Source organism: Enhydra lutris, unplaced genomic scaffold (genome assembly GCF_002288905.1).
Source record: "Enhydra lutris kenyoni isolate GAN:26980312 unplaced genomic scaffold, ASM228890v2 scaffoldscaffold48, whole genome shotgun sequence".
NCBI classification, from domain to species: Eukaryota; Metazoa; Chordata; class Mammalia; order Carnivora; family Mustelidae; genus Enhydra; species Enhydra lutris.
Window position 1 is genome coordinate 5,688,326 of NW_019154132.1, and position 16,615 is coordinate 5,704,940.

The window sequence follows — 16,615 nt, forward strand, 5'->3', positions numbered from 1 at the left end:
CTTTTTGATCCCAGCAAATCCCATGTGATTACATGTGGAATCTAGAAAACAAAACAAAGAAATAAACAGCGGAAACAGATCCATAAATACCGAGAACAGACTAATGGTTGCCAGAGGGAAAGGTAGTTAGAGGGTGGGCAAAACAGGGGACAAGGTGTGGGGGATGCAGGCTTCCAGTTATGGAAGAAGTCACGGGGTTAAAGACACAGCAAAGGGAATATAGTCGATGATAACTGCGATCATGTTATATTGTGACAAATGGTAGCTTCACTTGTGGTGAGCATACCACCACATAATGGGGGTGTGGAATCATGATACTGTACATCTGAAACTAATGTAACATTGTGTATCAACTGTGCTTCGGTTTTAAAACATTCTTTTAAACCAGCTTTTGTTGTCATCAGTTTTCACTATTGTTTTTCTGTTTATTTTGTCACTTAGGTTCCCTTTATTTTTTCCTTGTTTTGCTTAGTTTGGTCTTAATTTTCTTTTTCTACTTTTGTAAGGGAGTAGATCAATGATTTGACACTTTTCTTCTCCTCTGACATATGCCTTTAATGCTGTAGTTTTCGTTTGAATCATAGCTTTAAACGCATCCCATACATTGTTATGTGTTGCATTTTAATTTGTATTCATTTCGTTGCATTTCCTAATTTTTCTTGTGAGTTTTTTCTTTGAATATTGGGCTATTTAAAAGTATGTTGTTTATTTCCCTATATTTGGGAGTTTTTCAAGATAGTTTTATACTGTTAACTTCTGATTTATTTTCACCTTGGGGATGGGTTGTTCCTTGTATTTTGAGATTTGTGTTGGCAAATGACCCATCTGCATTTGAAAAGACCATGAACTCTGTTGCTGAGCAGTGTCATGTGCATAATTTTATATGTGACAAAATTAGCAACCTGGGATGTAGTGGAAATTTTTTTGAAAGTTCTTCCAACTTTTTCAGACCAGTGCTTCTCAATCTGTCTGTAACACGCTGAATACTTGTTTTTCCCTTTGTCTTTATGATTGCCTGGATGCCAAGTGGTAGAGATGCTAGTATTTAACTTACAATGAAGCATTTTGTGGACCTTGCACATCAAATCTTGAGGTTTCCTGAGAAGTCAAGTTCAGATAGACTGAATGGGGATCTCTGGGACAATTTTCAGCTGCTTTTTGTGTTTTAGAAAGAGAATAAATGCAAAATAAAATTAAGAACAAATATGACTCATTCATTGTTCTACCCTTATACATGTCTAGTGGTGACAGTGTCCAAATTTATGTTTTAGAAAGAGAATTGGTGTCACTAGCCCAGATGGACCAAATAGGGAGACAGACGGTGACAATTTGGTTGTTTCTTGGAAGAGCCCAGGTGAGAGATGTTTATGGAAGGCGCAAATCTGTAGTGACAATTAGACTAGAAAGAAGGGATAGTTTTGAGAGAGGTTTTAAATATAATTTAAACGTCTATATCTGAAATGAGGTAATGTTAGAGTTAAAATTTACTCCCAGGTTTCTACCTTGAATAACTAGATGGAAGATGATTCCACTCATCGTAAAGTAGAAAAATCAGATGAAAAACAGTAGTTGGTTGGGAGAAGGAGTATTACATAGCTTTGGCTTAGGACTGTTTGCTCTATATGTAGGATGAGCAATGCGATTAATGTGGGATGGCATGGCTTTAGGATGGATGTGATATTATGACATAATTGATACTATGGCATATACAGGGTGCTAGAATATAGGGGACTCATCTTATTTTAAGCTTAATTCCTGATCTCTCCTAAGTGAAACCCCATCTAGTCTTTATTTGCGTTTCCATAATGGGAAATGTTTACAATAAAAGGCAAACCCAGATGTTTTAACAATGTCTGGTTAGCCCTTGTTGAATAACAAACTACTTCAAAGTTAATGGCATAAGAGAGCCACCATTTTATTATTCTGTGATCACAAATTTGGACAGCACATAGTGGGGATGGTTTGGAAATGGTGTTAGAGAACGAAAGAGACCAATCCTGGCTATAAAAGGTGGACATAGAAATCCATTTTTACTAATCATGATTATCCTGAAAGTTTAGCCCCAGTGTGACACAAGAGAAATACTTTGTTCTTATAACCTCTTAAAAATTAACAGAAAAGACATTGCTATATTTTACCTAGTAACAAAAATCTCTGTTGTCTGAAATATTTCTTGTCACTCTTTGAGGAGGCACGTAGTGTGAGGTCTCCCCATCTCTCTCCTCCAGTTGCCCAGTTCTTTCCCACCCTCCCCCAAATTAAGAAACAAAAGAAAACAAAGTCAGGCAGCTGCTGCTTTGAGTTTTTGAAATCTTTCAGAGATTTTTTTATAATATGCCATTGTGTGGACATAGCCTAGTTTATTTAATCAGTTCCTGAGTGATGGACCCTGGGTTGTTTGCAGTCTTTTGCTTTTATAAGCAATACCCCAGCAAGAGGCCTTACACATTCATAATTTCCCATAAGTAGGATGCATTCCGGTAGCTAGAAGAATAAGGTGGTATATGCATCTGTAACTTTGATAGCTACTGCTATATTCTCCTTAGGTCAGTGGGTTAAAAACCCAGTTGTGAGCCTACCAGTTAACGCAGAGAGTGCTTGTGTTCCCTTGGCTTTGCTATCAAGTATGGGAACACATGTATTTATTTAGCTAATCTGATACGTAAAATATTTTTTACCTTTTACTTTTTTTTTTTTTTTGCATTTTTCTTAACTAAACTTTTTATTTGCTTAAAGGTAATTTTTCTTTCCGTTTCTATGAATGTCTTCATAGTTTTCATCCATTTAAAAATTTAGATTGTTCGGGCACCTGGGTGGCTCAGTCAGTGGAGCATTTGGCGCTCCATGCTCAGTGTGGAGTCTGCTGGACGTTCTCTCTCTCCCTCTGCCCCTCCCCCCACGCCCTCTTGCTCTCAGATAAATAAATCTTTTTTTTTTTTTAATTAGATTGCTGCTTTTTTTCTTACCTACTTTTAGAGCTCTTTGTTATTCTTGGTTTTGCTTTAGAAAATGTTTTGGGAGATGGGGAACTAACTGGGGATAGGTGAAAGGAGCAAAAGCTAAGATACTAAAAAAAAATACTAGATATTAAATAAAATCTTAATCTGTGGCTCATTCAGTTACAGCTCTTAGGCTCTAGGTGGTTGGTTATATCTAAAAAATTGATCATAGAATCTAAAAGATTAAGGAAAAAGCCTAAGTCACAAGGCAGTATTAACATTCCTACCTATCTTTATTACTTTTTTACTGAGAAGACTGTACAGATTCCAGGAAAATGTTTTAAAGTTGCTTTAAAACTGTTATCCATTATAATTCTTGAACATCACATTTTGTTTTTATTTTTTCACAGTATAATCCTCATTTGTACCTATATAGTAGTATCACAGTACATGGCCACAGTGCAATCCTCATTGGTACCTAAATAGTAGTATCACAGGACATATTCATGTTATCATAGGTTTCTTCATAATTTCTTATAGTCTGTCACTTAATAAATATGTATCTGTATGGCTATGATTTTTAATGACTACATCAAAATATCCTATAATTTTTAAGCCATTCCCTAATTTGGGCCACTCAGGTTGTTTCCATGTTTTTGCTCTTATAAGTTGTACCACTGAGTATCTTCTTTCATTTATGTTTTTCTTTTGTTGAATTATTTTCTTAAGATAAATTCCTGAATAGGGTTAAAAGAATAGAGTATGAACATTTTTAAGGATCTTGATATGTGTTGCCATGTTGTTTCCAAATTGTTGTAAAAATATATAGTGTAACCAGCAGTGATGAGGACACTAAAACCACACAATGCAGACAGGATATGCTAGAACCATACCACCAGGACTGTAATTTTCAAAAAAATCTTCTTTAAGTAGATATAAAAAGTCTATCATGATTATATTAAATTTCATGTCTTTAGTCACCAACCCTTTTTTAAGACCTCATGTATCAGTATGAATTATTCTAAAATATTTTGCCTCACACTTCAGCTGCTCTTTTAGGCACCTGATCACAGGGTCAGGGGCCGTGCACACTTTTCTGTGACCTCACTGTGTGGTTAAATATCCCTCTCCCCTCCTCTTCACCTGAGTGTTCATTCGTACTCAGGAACAGGTGCAATCAGCCAGCCACTCTCTTTTCTTTCATATACACTTTCTCTCCCACTACTGAGCCGTTCTTTCTCTCTGTATCATTTGCTTTTGTGATCTCATTTTGACGATTTTAATTCATTCAGCTTTTAAACAAACCATTTGAAGAGGTTCATCTCCTGCGTGGCTTCAATTATATGTTTATCTTTGTTGTTATTTTTTAGGTAGGACACCAGGTAGGTAGGACACCAGGTAGGACACCAGGGCAGAAATGGATCCTCTCCTCTCTTACTTGCCTCAACCTCGAACCATCTGTGTTTCCGGAAACTGCTCCTAACCATTGCATGCTGCACTGTCACCCTTTTTTATTAAAGACATTCCTTCAGTCTGGAATTTTCTTTTACCTCTCTCCACATTTTGGATGCGTAGTCGTTTTCTTTTGTTGGGTAACAAGTTAACCTCATACCAATGGATTAAAACAACATAAATTTATTATGTCACATTTCCTTGCATCAGAAGTCCAGGTGCTGGGTCCCCTGCTCTGAGTCTTCATAGGTGGGAATCAAGGTGTCAGAAGACTATGTCCTCTTCTGGAATTCGGGGTCCTCTTCTAAGCTCTTTCATGCTCTTGGGAGAATTCATTTCCTTGAGATTGTAAGAGTGGAGGTCCCATTTCTTGCTGACGGCCAAGGCCTCCCCCAGCTTCTAGAGACCTCCCTGAGGGCCTAGCCGCATGGCCTTCTCATTTCTGTGAGCTGATTTGCTCAGAGGGACCCGCATATAAAGTCACCTGATCATTCAGTTCTTGGGGCCACCCACACTCAGAGGGAGGGATTTACATAGAGCAGGCATGTTGGGAGTGAAATCTTGAGGCTGTTTGCAGCCTTCCCAGGATCCTACTCACCTTTAGTGTCCCCTGAAATTATATTTCAACTTTCTGTAAGCTTTTCCATGAGCCCTTTCTGTAAGCTTTTTCGGGAGTATGAATTGCTCCCTTTCCTTCTTCACACAGTGGTTTGTCTTTGGTCTTACTCTGCTTCAGGTAAGCGAAATAAGCCCTTCAAGTTCATGGCGTTGCCATAATGTAAACAACACACCTTGCCTTTGGAGTGAGTGGTACTAGATATGCATTTCACCTTGGCTTGCTTGCTCTCTGTATTGTTGAGGCAACTCTTACTAAGGGTGAGGGTTATTTTAAATGAAATTGAGGGTTCTTTCTGAATAGTAACAGTCCATTCTGGCATGTTTCAAACATAACTGCCCGTCTAGTAAGCCTTGTAGGGACAAGAGACCATCTTTTCTCTCTCCTCTGTAACCTGCACATAGTTGGGTAAATGTTCGAATCGGGGCAAACAAGGATTACTCAGAGGCAGAAACCAGGGCTTTAAAGAGCCTGGAATATAATTCTGAGTGAAGCAGTATTAGAGACAGCGTGACTCCAGAGTGCTTCAGTGCAGTAAGTGAGTGAGGAATGTGGAAAGCATGAGAAACGTAAGACGGGGACCCTCATGGAGGCCTCCACAACCCCTCCCCAGTGGCTTGCCACCAGTAGGCGCTCAACCAGTAGTACTGGTTACTTATCAGCAAATAGCATTCACCTGTGAAGTCTTTATATTTTCTAAATCAGTTTCATTTTGTTTTCCTAATTGTAGCCGGTGCTCATGATCGGATCGGTTGGGCCTTTGGTCTAGGACTGGAAAGACTGGCCATGATCCTCTATGACATCCCTGACATCCGCCTCTTCTGGAGTGAGGATGAGCGTTTCCTGAAGCAGTTCCATGTGTCAGATATCAACCAGCATGTGAAATTCCAGGTAAAGTGACTTAAAGAATATAATAATAATAACAACAACAGTTTTTAAGAACCAAAGTGGTCATATGCCTGAAAAGGAACTTGAGGAATTTAAAAGTCATGTGTATTTGAAAAGAAGTTTTTTTAACAAGATTTTTTTATTTGAGAGAGAAAGCATGAGCAAGAGAGCAGGAGAGAACATGACCAGGGCAGAGGGATTGAGGGACAGGGAGAAGCAGACTCCCCTCTGAGCAGGGAGCCCGATATGGGACTTAGTCCCAGGACCCTGGGATCATGACCTGAGCTGAAGGGAGACACTTAACTGACTGAACCACCCAGGCATTCCTTGGAAAGAAGTTTTAAATAGAGGTCCATAAAGACACAGGAGTTCATAAACCGTCAGAAATAACATGCAGAAAAATAAGAGATTTATCAAGCTTTTAGTCTGAGCAGAGAACTAACTTTGGGCTTTGTTAATTACCATTTTATTGTTATGAAATGGCCATCACTGATAATATATTTAAGGTTTAGTTTTTCTGATACTAATGTAGACACATTGGCTTTCTTATGATTAGTATTTGCAGTGTGTTTTCCTTACTTCATTTTCTTTTTTCTTTTTTCTTTTTTTAAGATTTTATTTATTTATTTGACAGACGAAGATCACAAGTAAACAGAGAGGCAGGCAGAGAGAGAGGAAGGGAAGCAGGCTCTGTGCTGAGCAGAGAGCCCAATGCAGGGCTCGATCCCAGGACCCTGGGATCATGACCTGAGCTGAAGGCAGAGGCTTTAACCCACTGAGCCACCCAGGCACCCCCCTTATTTCATTTTCACTCTAGGTCCTTATATTATGTGTGCTTCTTATAAACTGCCCAGAGTTGGGTCTTTTTATTTAAGCCCGGATTTAACTGGAGTGTTGACTACCTCTTACAGTTACTATAATTACATGGGAGATTCTTGGGCTTAATTCTGTCATTTTTTTATTTCTTCCCCATTTCCCCCTTCTCTTCGTTCTTTCTTCACTTGGAAACTGAGGTTTTGTGTTTTTTGGTATGTTTGTTCTTTTATTCCATTTTATTATCCCTGTTACTGCTCAGTGTCACCATTTTGTATTTTTTAAGAGATTTATTTATTATTTTAGAGAGAGAGAGTGAGCACGAGCTCCCTGGACCCTGGATCATGACCTGAGCCGAAATTAAGAATCTGTCACTCAACCGACTGAGCCACCTAGGTGCCTCACCATTTTGTATTGTTTAGTAGCTATTCTAGATTACAACATGCATAATTAATCCATCACCCCTTACCATGGTGTCTGTTACACGTTACACAACTTCATGATACATTTAACATCCTTCAGTAGTGTAGTTTTCTTTACTCCTCTTGAACTTAATATTACTATTGTTATTTTATTTCTCCATGTATTATAACCCCACAGTATATCACTCTCTTGCCTCACATGGCCAGTTGTCTATTTAAAAAGACTTGAAGCTGTGTTGTTTTATATCTCCTTTGATATTTACCCCACTGATCATCATTCCTTTCTGCTGATCTTGGTTTTGCTCTGTGATCATTTCCTTCGGCCTGGAGAACTTCCTTTAATATTTTCCCGTAATGCAGCATGAATGTTCACAGTTTGCTTGCCTGAAAATGCCTTTGTTTCACCCTTAACTTTTAAGGGTATTTTCTACGAATACAGATATCTAGGTTGCCAGTTTGTGTATGCACATGTGTGTACGTGTAGACGCATGTGGATGTGTGTGTGCATGTATGGATGTGTAGGTGTGTATGTGATGTGTATGCGTATGTGTGTGTATGTTTGTGTGAGTGAATGTGTGGATTCCGTTCAGCTCTTGAAACATGTCATTTCATTGCCTTTGTCTTTGTACTCCGGTTTTCAGTGGTTTGACCTATGTGTGATTTTCTTGTTTCCAGCTTAGGGTTTCATTGGGTGGGATTAATGTCTTTCAACCACCCTTGAAACCCTCACCTACTATCTCTTCCAATGATTCTACTCTGTTCTTCCCTTTTCTTTTCAGGCTACAACTGCGTGTATATCAGACAATTTGAAATTATGCCATACTACTCTGATTCTCACATTTTTTTTTTAGCTCAGTGCTTTATTTTGGATAGTTTTTATTCTCTTATCTTTGGGTTTACTAACCTTTTCTGTTTTGTTCATTTAACCATTAAGCCCTGCCAATGAATTCATATTGTACTTAACAGTTCTACAATTTCTATCTGCTTCCTTTTTAGAGTTTTCATCACTCTGGTGAATTCATCATCTTTTCACCCGTTTTGTACATTTTCCCTTAAATTCTTTAACATCTTCGTAATAGTTGTTTTTAAGTCCTGTCTGTCGATTCCAATCATTTTGTTATCTGTTGTTCTCCTTTTATTCTTTTTTTCTTCTTTGTTATGGTCACATTTTTCCTGCTTTTCCACTGACCTCACTTTTATATTGTGTATAAAAGAACAAAGCAGCTGAAGCAGGTAGTATCTGTCCTCACAAAGCCTTGTCCTTTTCCCTGTCAGGTAGCTAAGGTGACTAAATGAGATCTCTTTGTTCTAATCGGGGGTCAAACTGGATTCTGGATTTCACCTGTGATTTCCCGTTGATTGTAAGATCTGGCTTCACAGCAGAGTCTGGGATGTGTGCATGTGAGATTCCGTCTCTCTCCTTCCCACCCACTTGCCAGCTTCTTCACCCAGCAGTGCTTGTTTGCCAGGCGAAGGTATGATGAAGGGACACTGGCTGGCCATGGGACCTCGCTGTGTGGGGGCTTGCCGTTCCTCCACCTCCCAGTCCGCCATACTAGTCACTCTCCTTGTTGCAGCCAAGTTTCTTCACCAAGACCAGGCTAGCTCTTCCGGCTACTCATGCCTGGAACGGGGTGTGTGTGTGGCGGCGGGGGGTGGGGGGGGTGGTCGTGAAAGCACCCATCAGTGCCTGTCTGCCCCAGAAAGGCTCATCTCCCTCTGGAATTCCACTCAATTAGACTTGTATCCAGGTCTCCTCAATGTCTTGCACAACAAGATTACTAAATTTATTGTGTCTCATCATTACTGTGGGACCAATGGTTTTCTGTGACATTTTGCATCCTAACCAAAAGTGGAAAAATCTCTTATGGCTTATTCACATTTTTAGTTTCACCTTTGGTGGCCTTTAAAAAAAAAGAAATCCCCCTTTTTCTTAAGTAAGCTGTTTATTTTTGTTCTAGCACCAGGTCCTTCTAGATTAATTTAGAATAAAACTCCATCTAAATGGTCAAATGTAAAAACCTGACTAAGGATGTAAGTTTTCCTCATTCACCTTTTCATTTCTTCAGTCATTTATTTATTTGGCAAACATCGATGGAACACCAACGAGTATTGTACAGAGCAGGGCACTCAGCGCTGGCGGGACACTCACGGATAACTAACACAGTCACTGCCGAAGTCAGTGGCTCAAGTCCAGTCTTAAGTGCACTGTAACCGTCACCTCTTGGGAGACACAAAGATACCCAGGAAGAGACATGTCATTTTTTGTCATTTTTTCCGCCTTCCAATTTCAAAATCAGTGCACGCATACTTGCACTATAAAGTAATTTAAATTTCTGTCTTTGTGTAATAAACTTGAGAACTTCTGATGGGGCAGTTAGGATTTGATTGCTGAAAAAATACCTGTCCATAAAATACAGTGTAAAGGATAGATCACAGAGAGCAGTTTCCTAATTATTCTCCTGTAATTAGTATTTATTGGTTAGATCTGCGTTAGTTCCCTACTGTTGGCATAGCAAGTTACCACAAACCTAGAGGCTTACAACAACATCCATTCTTATTTCACAGTTCCAGAAGTCAGCACTGTAAAATCAGTCTGACTGGGCTAAAGCGAAGGTGTAAGCGGGCCTGATTCCTTCCAGTGGCTCAAGGGGAGAATCCGTTTCCTTGCCTGTGAGAGCTTGTAGGGCTGTTCTCGTTCTCAGATCATGGCTTCCCCTCACACTGCCTTTCCCCTTCTCCTTCCCTCTGTGGTCACGTCGCCTTCTCTGAAGTTTTGTCTTCTTCTTACAAGAAAAGGACTCTTGTGATTACATTGAACCCACCGAGATGATTCGAGATGATCTCCACATCCCGAGATCCTTTCTTAATCACGTGTTAGAAAGTTCTTTCTGAGTGGAAGGGAACCTGTTCATGGCTTCCAAGCTTTAGGATGTGGGCATCTTTGGGGGGCCATTATTCAGCTGAACACATAGACCTTTACCTATTCCATTTTCATCATGGCAGGTATAAGAGAGCAGATTTTGTGGTTAAATATAAGTAATGTAGACAGTTCTAGAGTGTTAGCATTTTTACCTCTTCATATGGAGTGGTCATATATATATATATATATATATATATATATATATATATATCCCCCCCCCCCCCTCTCTATATATATATAAAGAATGAGACTCATTTTGTCACTTAATGTTGTTGGCCTGTCTTACGAAGACTATTTAACATAATCATACTACTATGCGAGACCCCTCTCCAGAGTGGAAGGGAGGACACGTGAGGGGAAAGGTCTGTTTGCACCTGTGAGTTTGTGGCTTCTCTGGCTGGGAAACTCTGGGAGTGTTTGGGAATTGTATTGTGCGGGGCTGGCAGGAGGCAGAAATTTCTTTTCTTTCCTCTCCCCTCAAGCCATCCAAGACTATGTTTTAGGCTCTCAGGTCTTCTAGCATTTTCCTCTGCACAGTCTACGCGGTCTTCTAAATCCATCCGTCCGTCTTGCTGGGCTGGCTCTCTTCCAGGGGCTAGCAGCGGTCTGATCTGTCTCACCCCGTGGCCCCATCTATGCCACCTTTGCCCGAATATCTTCAAACCATCGTGTGCGTCTAGTAAGTAGGAAATTCACGTTATGGTATGATTTTGATTCTTGGTGTCTTTTTTACATGGTTTGAGTTCAGCGCTTTTTTTGCCCGACCTTGATCGGAGCCTAAAATACACAGATGAACAGGCTGGTGGTTTCATCACCCAAGTGCCTTATTCTGCACAGGAGACCTTTGTCCTGCACTCTGGCTCCCCTGACCGGGCTTACATTCTGGTTTTCGGGCCCTTGTTGCATGTACACCTGCCAGCTCCCCTAGGTGACGTTCACGGTTTCCATGCGCTGAGTTGAATCTTCAACAATCCAAGTTTTGTTCATCTTTGAAGTGTTCTTTAAACAGTTCCCAATCGTGACTTCAGTATTTGGTCCTATGCAGAAGAATTCTTGTTATTGAAAATCATTCATTAATCACCATGGTACATTTTATTTACAGATTTTACTTAAATATTGTGAATTCCACGTGTGTCCATAGTTGCTCATATAGTCGGTCTCTGTTTGATGAAATAATGCAGCAAGTTTGGTTGTTCTCTTTTCTCCCAGTTAAGGAGTTTTATTGGCTCTCTTCTGTGGGAACAGGCTGTGTTTGTCCCTAATCCTGAATATTACCCTAAACACTAGTCACCACAACAGGGGTAGGTGAGCATGGAGGGGCAGTGGCCTACGGGCCTCCAGGACCACACCCTGTGTAAAAGCATCATAGTAACAGTTACACTTAGTGGCTAACACTCATTCAGGCCTCACTCTGTTCAGTATTCTGAGTACTCACTCAGTGTTCAGTATTCCAAAGACCTTATGTGCCTTGATGTAGTCCTCTTAATAACCCTCTGAGTTTAGGTACGATTATTCTTTGCACTTTAGAGTCGGGGAAATGGTTGAGAGACAAAGCACAAGCAAGGGGAGTGAGCAGCAGGCTGCTCGCTGAGCAAGGAGCCTGATGCGGGACTTGATCCCAAGACCCTGGAATCAGGATTTAAGTTGTTCTAACAGTTCCAAAAATTGGTGTACAGCTTCTAGAAAAATAAGGCATCGAGTGAAATTTTCTGGTTTATTAACTTACTGGTAGCAAGCTGCATGTGTTAATACTTCTCAAACTTCAGCGTGGAAATGAGTCAACTGAGGGTCTTGTTAAAATGCAGATTCTGATTTAGTGTGGCTAACATGGAGCTGGACACTGTGTTTCTAAGAAACTCCCAGACAATGTGGATGCTCTGGGTCCACGGACCACACTCTGAAGCTACAGAAGGATGGACAAACTCATCTTACTTGTCAGAGCCTCAGCAACCTCATCTATAAAAGGAGACAATGAAGTGAGATAGTCTGACCAGGTGATTAAACTCACTGCTTCCTCCAGTGCAGTATAGATTTTGGTTTTGTATAACTGACGTGGAAAACAGAGGCAGAAGAAAAATTATTACATTTCCTTACTACTTGCAGCCCACTGACAAGTCCTTGAAATAGGCAGAGCCACCTTCCCTAGGAACTCAGCTGCCTTATTGTTAATGCTTTGTTAAGGGCAAGAGGCAATCTTAGCCCAACCCCCAGGCTCCTGTAAGTCTACATGCACATATAAAAATTCCTTTGGAAACTTCCTTTATTTCTGCCCCCCAAGATGCATATGACAATCATCCCCCAGCATATGACCCACTGGTAGATATCTGAAGAGTCTCATAACTTCAGGCTTACAGTAATAAATGACCTTTTCCAAACAATAGCTCGTCCCCCTCAGGATCCTGGAAACCTTATTTCCAAAATACCTGGGAGGCTTACCTATGCCCATGGGTCCTGTCCCTGTGCTTTCATAAAACCACCTTTTTTGCACTACAGATGTCACAAAAATTCTTTTTTGGCCATTGGCTTCAAACCCTAACATCTTTCCTACATCATAACTATTACAATAAGTAGATCCATGAGTTATCGTTCCTTTGAACTAATCTTGAAACTCTTCTTTCTTCTTGCCCTGTGAATTTCATTTGCAATCCTGTAACACTTTTGTATTTATGACCTGCCGAAGGGCTTCCTTTCCTTCTTTTTCTCTTCCTTTCCCTTCCATCCTTCCTCCCTCCTTCCTTCCTTTCTCTGTCTCTGCCCCTCTCTCATTCGTTCGTTTGTTCTTTCGTTCATTCATTCATTCTTTTGTATTTGTCAATGTGAGCAGACTGTGTGAATAAACTCATACAGTTTAAATGCATATTTAACATTATGCGTAAGTCAGAGATTTGTTTATGTGCTTTATTTATGAAAAGAAAACAGTGGTACTTAATTTAGGAAAAAAACCAGGACTAGAGATACAGAGGATGAGGCTGGATGTGCACAGGGTGTGGTGCAGGCCTCAACAGGACAGTGACCGTCAAAGGCATCTCCAAGGTCAATCGTGGGTAGACTCCTGGGGGAAAGTGTGTCAGAGTTTGGCCTTGCTCTCCCTATAGTATGAAGCATCAACTGGGATGCTTGGGTATATGAAGACTGGCAGTTTCTAGAGGCCAGGGCCGGCCATTTTCCCTTATTGATGTCTTCCAGCAATCCTAGTTCAGTGGCCCATGTATTGTATGTTAATTTGTTTAATACCTTATAATACTCACCAATTGTTGAGTGCTGTGTGTAGGCCGCTGGGCTAAATACTTTGCCAATCTTATAACTTTCATTCATTACAATCTGATGGGGTAGGTACTATCAACTGATTTTATTGGTGATGCAACTGAGGCAGGGAACCACAAGTAACTCAGCCACAGGGACTGTAGTGGTAAGTGACACAGCTAGGATTTTGTCTGCAGCTGACTGCAAAGAGCTCCTGACGGTAAACTCGTGAACTGTTGTGCCTAGACCAAAACACTGTTATCCAATCAAGAAGATGAAGTTGACAGTTCCTGACATCACATTGTTTCCAATCTAGAAGAAGAGATGGCTTCATCAAGAGATAATTATAAAATAATATAAAGCAAATAACAGAGCTGTATAGTAGGTACATGTAGAATTTTGCTGACACTGACCAATGCATGTGGAGGTCAAAATTATCTTCTTCCTTTTTTTTAAAAATTCTTTTTTGCTAATTTAATTCTCAAAATCCCTCCATGTCTCTCCAGAATTGTATTAGGACTTGAGACTGTGATTACTTGCTAATCTCTGTGGCTTGGAATTGCTCCTAGATCTGGTTCTGCTGTCATTATCATAAATGTTGTCTGATAGAGACTTAATGCAGGATTATGCAGAGTTTCTTCATTCTATTCCCAAATAAATCCAGCTGTGAGAATCCCATCAGCTTCATGGTGTTGCAGTGTTATGAATGGATCTCTCATTTTTTTCACTATTTCCATATGCATTTTTTCCCAACTCACATGTACACAGAAAGCACGTATCTCTCTTTTTCTAGAAACCGATGTTTACCGCAAGAGACTGCAGGTAGACCTCATTTTAGTGTGCTTCATTTTATTTTATTTCAAAGATAACTGCACTTTTTATAAGATGAAGGTCTGTAGCAGCCCTGTGTCCAGTAAGTCTGTTGGCTCCATTTTTCTAGTATAATTTGCTTGCTTTGTGTTTTTGTGTCACATTTTGGTACCTTTTACAATTCCTCAAACTTTTTCATTATTACTATATTTGTGAGGTGATCTCTGACAAGTGATCTTTGTTGTTACTAGTACAGTTGTTTGGGACACCACAAACCACGCTAAGTCACTGAACTTAACTGAAAAATGCAGTGTGTCTCCAGTGTGCTCTAGCAACCAGCCAGTCCTCCATTTCTCTCCCTCTCCTCCGGTTCCCCTATTCTCTGAGACACAACAATATTGAAATCAGACCAGTTACCAACCCTACAGTGGCCTCCAAGTTTCCAAGTGAAAGGAAAACTTGCACATCTCTCACTCTAAATCAAGGGTTAGAAATGATTAAACTCAGTGAGGAAGGCATGTTGAATGGCAGCACAGGCTGAAAAGTAGGCCCTTTGCCCCGAATAGTTAGCTGAGTTGTGAGTGCAAAGAAATGTTCTCGAAGGAAATTAAGTGCCCCTCCAGTGAACACATGAGTGGTAAGAAAGCAAAACAGTCTGATTGCTGATAGGGAGAAAGTTTGAGTAATCCAAATGAAAGACAACCCCCTGTAACATTTCCTTAAGCCAAAGCCTAATCTGAGGCATGACCCTAACTCTCTTCAATTCTGTGAAGGCTGAGAGAGGTGAGGAAGCTGCAGAAGGAAAATCTGAAGCTAGCAGAGGTTGGTTCATGAGGTTTAAGGCAGGAAGCCATCTCTGTGACATCAGAGCTCAAGGTGAAACAGCAAGGGCTGATTGAGAAGCTGCAGCAAACCATCTAGAAGATCTCGCTAAGGTCACTAACGAAGGTGGCAGCACTAAACAGCATATGTTCAGTGTAGACCAAACAGCCTTCTATTGGAAAAAGATGCCATACAGGACTTTCATAGCTAGAGAGGAGAAGTCAATGCCTGACCTCAAAGCACAGGCCGACTCTCTTGTCCGTGGCTAATGCAGCTGGTGACTTGAAGTTGAAGCCAATGGTCATTTACTATTCCAGAAATCTTAGAGCCTTTAAGAGTTACGCTAAATCTACTCTGCTTGTGCTCTATAAATGGAACAACAAAGCCTGGATGACAGCATGTCTGTTTGTATCATGGTTTACCCCATGGTAAAAGCTCTCTCTTGAGATGTACCGCTCAGAAAGATCCTTTTCAAAATATGACTGCTCATTGACAATGCACCTGGTCACCCGAAGCTCTCATAGATATGTGCAACGAGATGAATGGTGTCTTCATGCCTGCTAACATAATATCCATTCTGTACCTCATGGGTCAAGGAGTGATTTTAACTTTCATGTCTTAGTATTTAAGAAATACATTTCATAAGGCTGTAGCTGCCATAGATGGTGATTGCTCTGATGGCTCTGGGCAAACTGGGCCAGTATTGAAAACATTCTGGAAAGGATTCACCATCCCGAATGCCATTAAGAACATATAAGATTCGTGGAAAATTGTCAAAATATCAACATGAACAGGAGTTTGGAAGAAGTTCATTCTCACCCTCATGGATGACTTTGAGAGCTCAGGACTCCAGTGGAGGAAAGAACTGCAGATGTGGTGGAAACAGCAAGAGAACTAGAATTAGAAGTGGAGCCTGAAGATGTGGCTGAACCACTGTCATCTCATGGTAGACTCGAACGGATGAGGAATTGCTTCTCGTGGATGAGCAAAGATAGTGGTTTCCTGAGATGGCACCTACTCCCTGAGAAGACGCTGTGAAGATCATTGAGATGACAACAGAGGATTTAGACTGTGACATAACTTAGTTGATCAAGCAGCAGCTTGAGAAGGTGCGAGGGGGTAAAAGGCAGTGAGAGGGTGGACTCCAATTTAAAAGAAGTTCCACTGTGGGTAAAATTCTATCAAATAGCATCACGTGCTACCGAGAAATCATTTGTGAAAGGAAGAGTCAATGTGTGTCAGTGTGGCAGACTTCACTGATATCTTATTTTAAGAAATTGCCACAGCCACTCCAGCCTTCAGCAACCACCACCTTGTTGATCGGTAGTCATTGACATGAAGGCAAGACCCTCCACCAGCAAAAAGACTACAATTCACTGAAAGCTCAGATGATGATTAGCAATAAAGGTTTTTTAAATTAAGGTATATACATTGATTTTTTTTAAAGATTTTATTTATTTATTTGACAGACAGAGATCACAATTAGGCAGAGAGTCAGGCAGAGAGGTGGGGGGAAGCAGGCTCCCCGCTGAGCAGAGAGCCTGATGCGGGGCTCGATCCCAGGACCCTGGGATCATGACCTGAGCCAAAGGCAGAGGCTTAACCCTCTGAGCCACCCAGGCACCCCTATACATTGTGGTATTTTTTTTTTTTAAGATTTTATTTGTTTATTTGACAGAGAGAGATC

The 16,615-nt window shown here is 40.6% G+C and overlaps 1 protein-coding gene across 1 annotated transcript in view; it reads left to right on the forward strand.

Moving 5' to 3' along the window:
* The window catches only part of LOC111156761 (phenylalanyl-tRNA synthetase 2, mitochondrial), a 399,584-nt gene that overhangs the window by 183,024 nt on the left and 199,945 nt on the right, over nt 1-16,615 (forward strand). Inside the window, exon 5 of the mRNA XM_022517827.1 lies at nt 5,738-5,898. Coding sequence (XP_022373535.1) covers nt 5,738-5,898 — 161 coding nt within the window. The remainder of the gene's footprint in view (nt 1-5,737; nt 5,899-16,615) is intronic.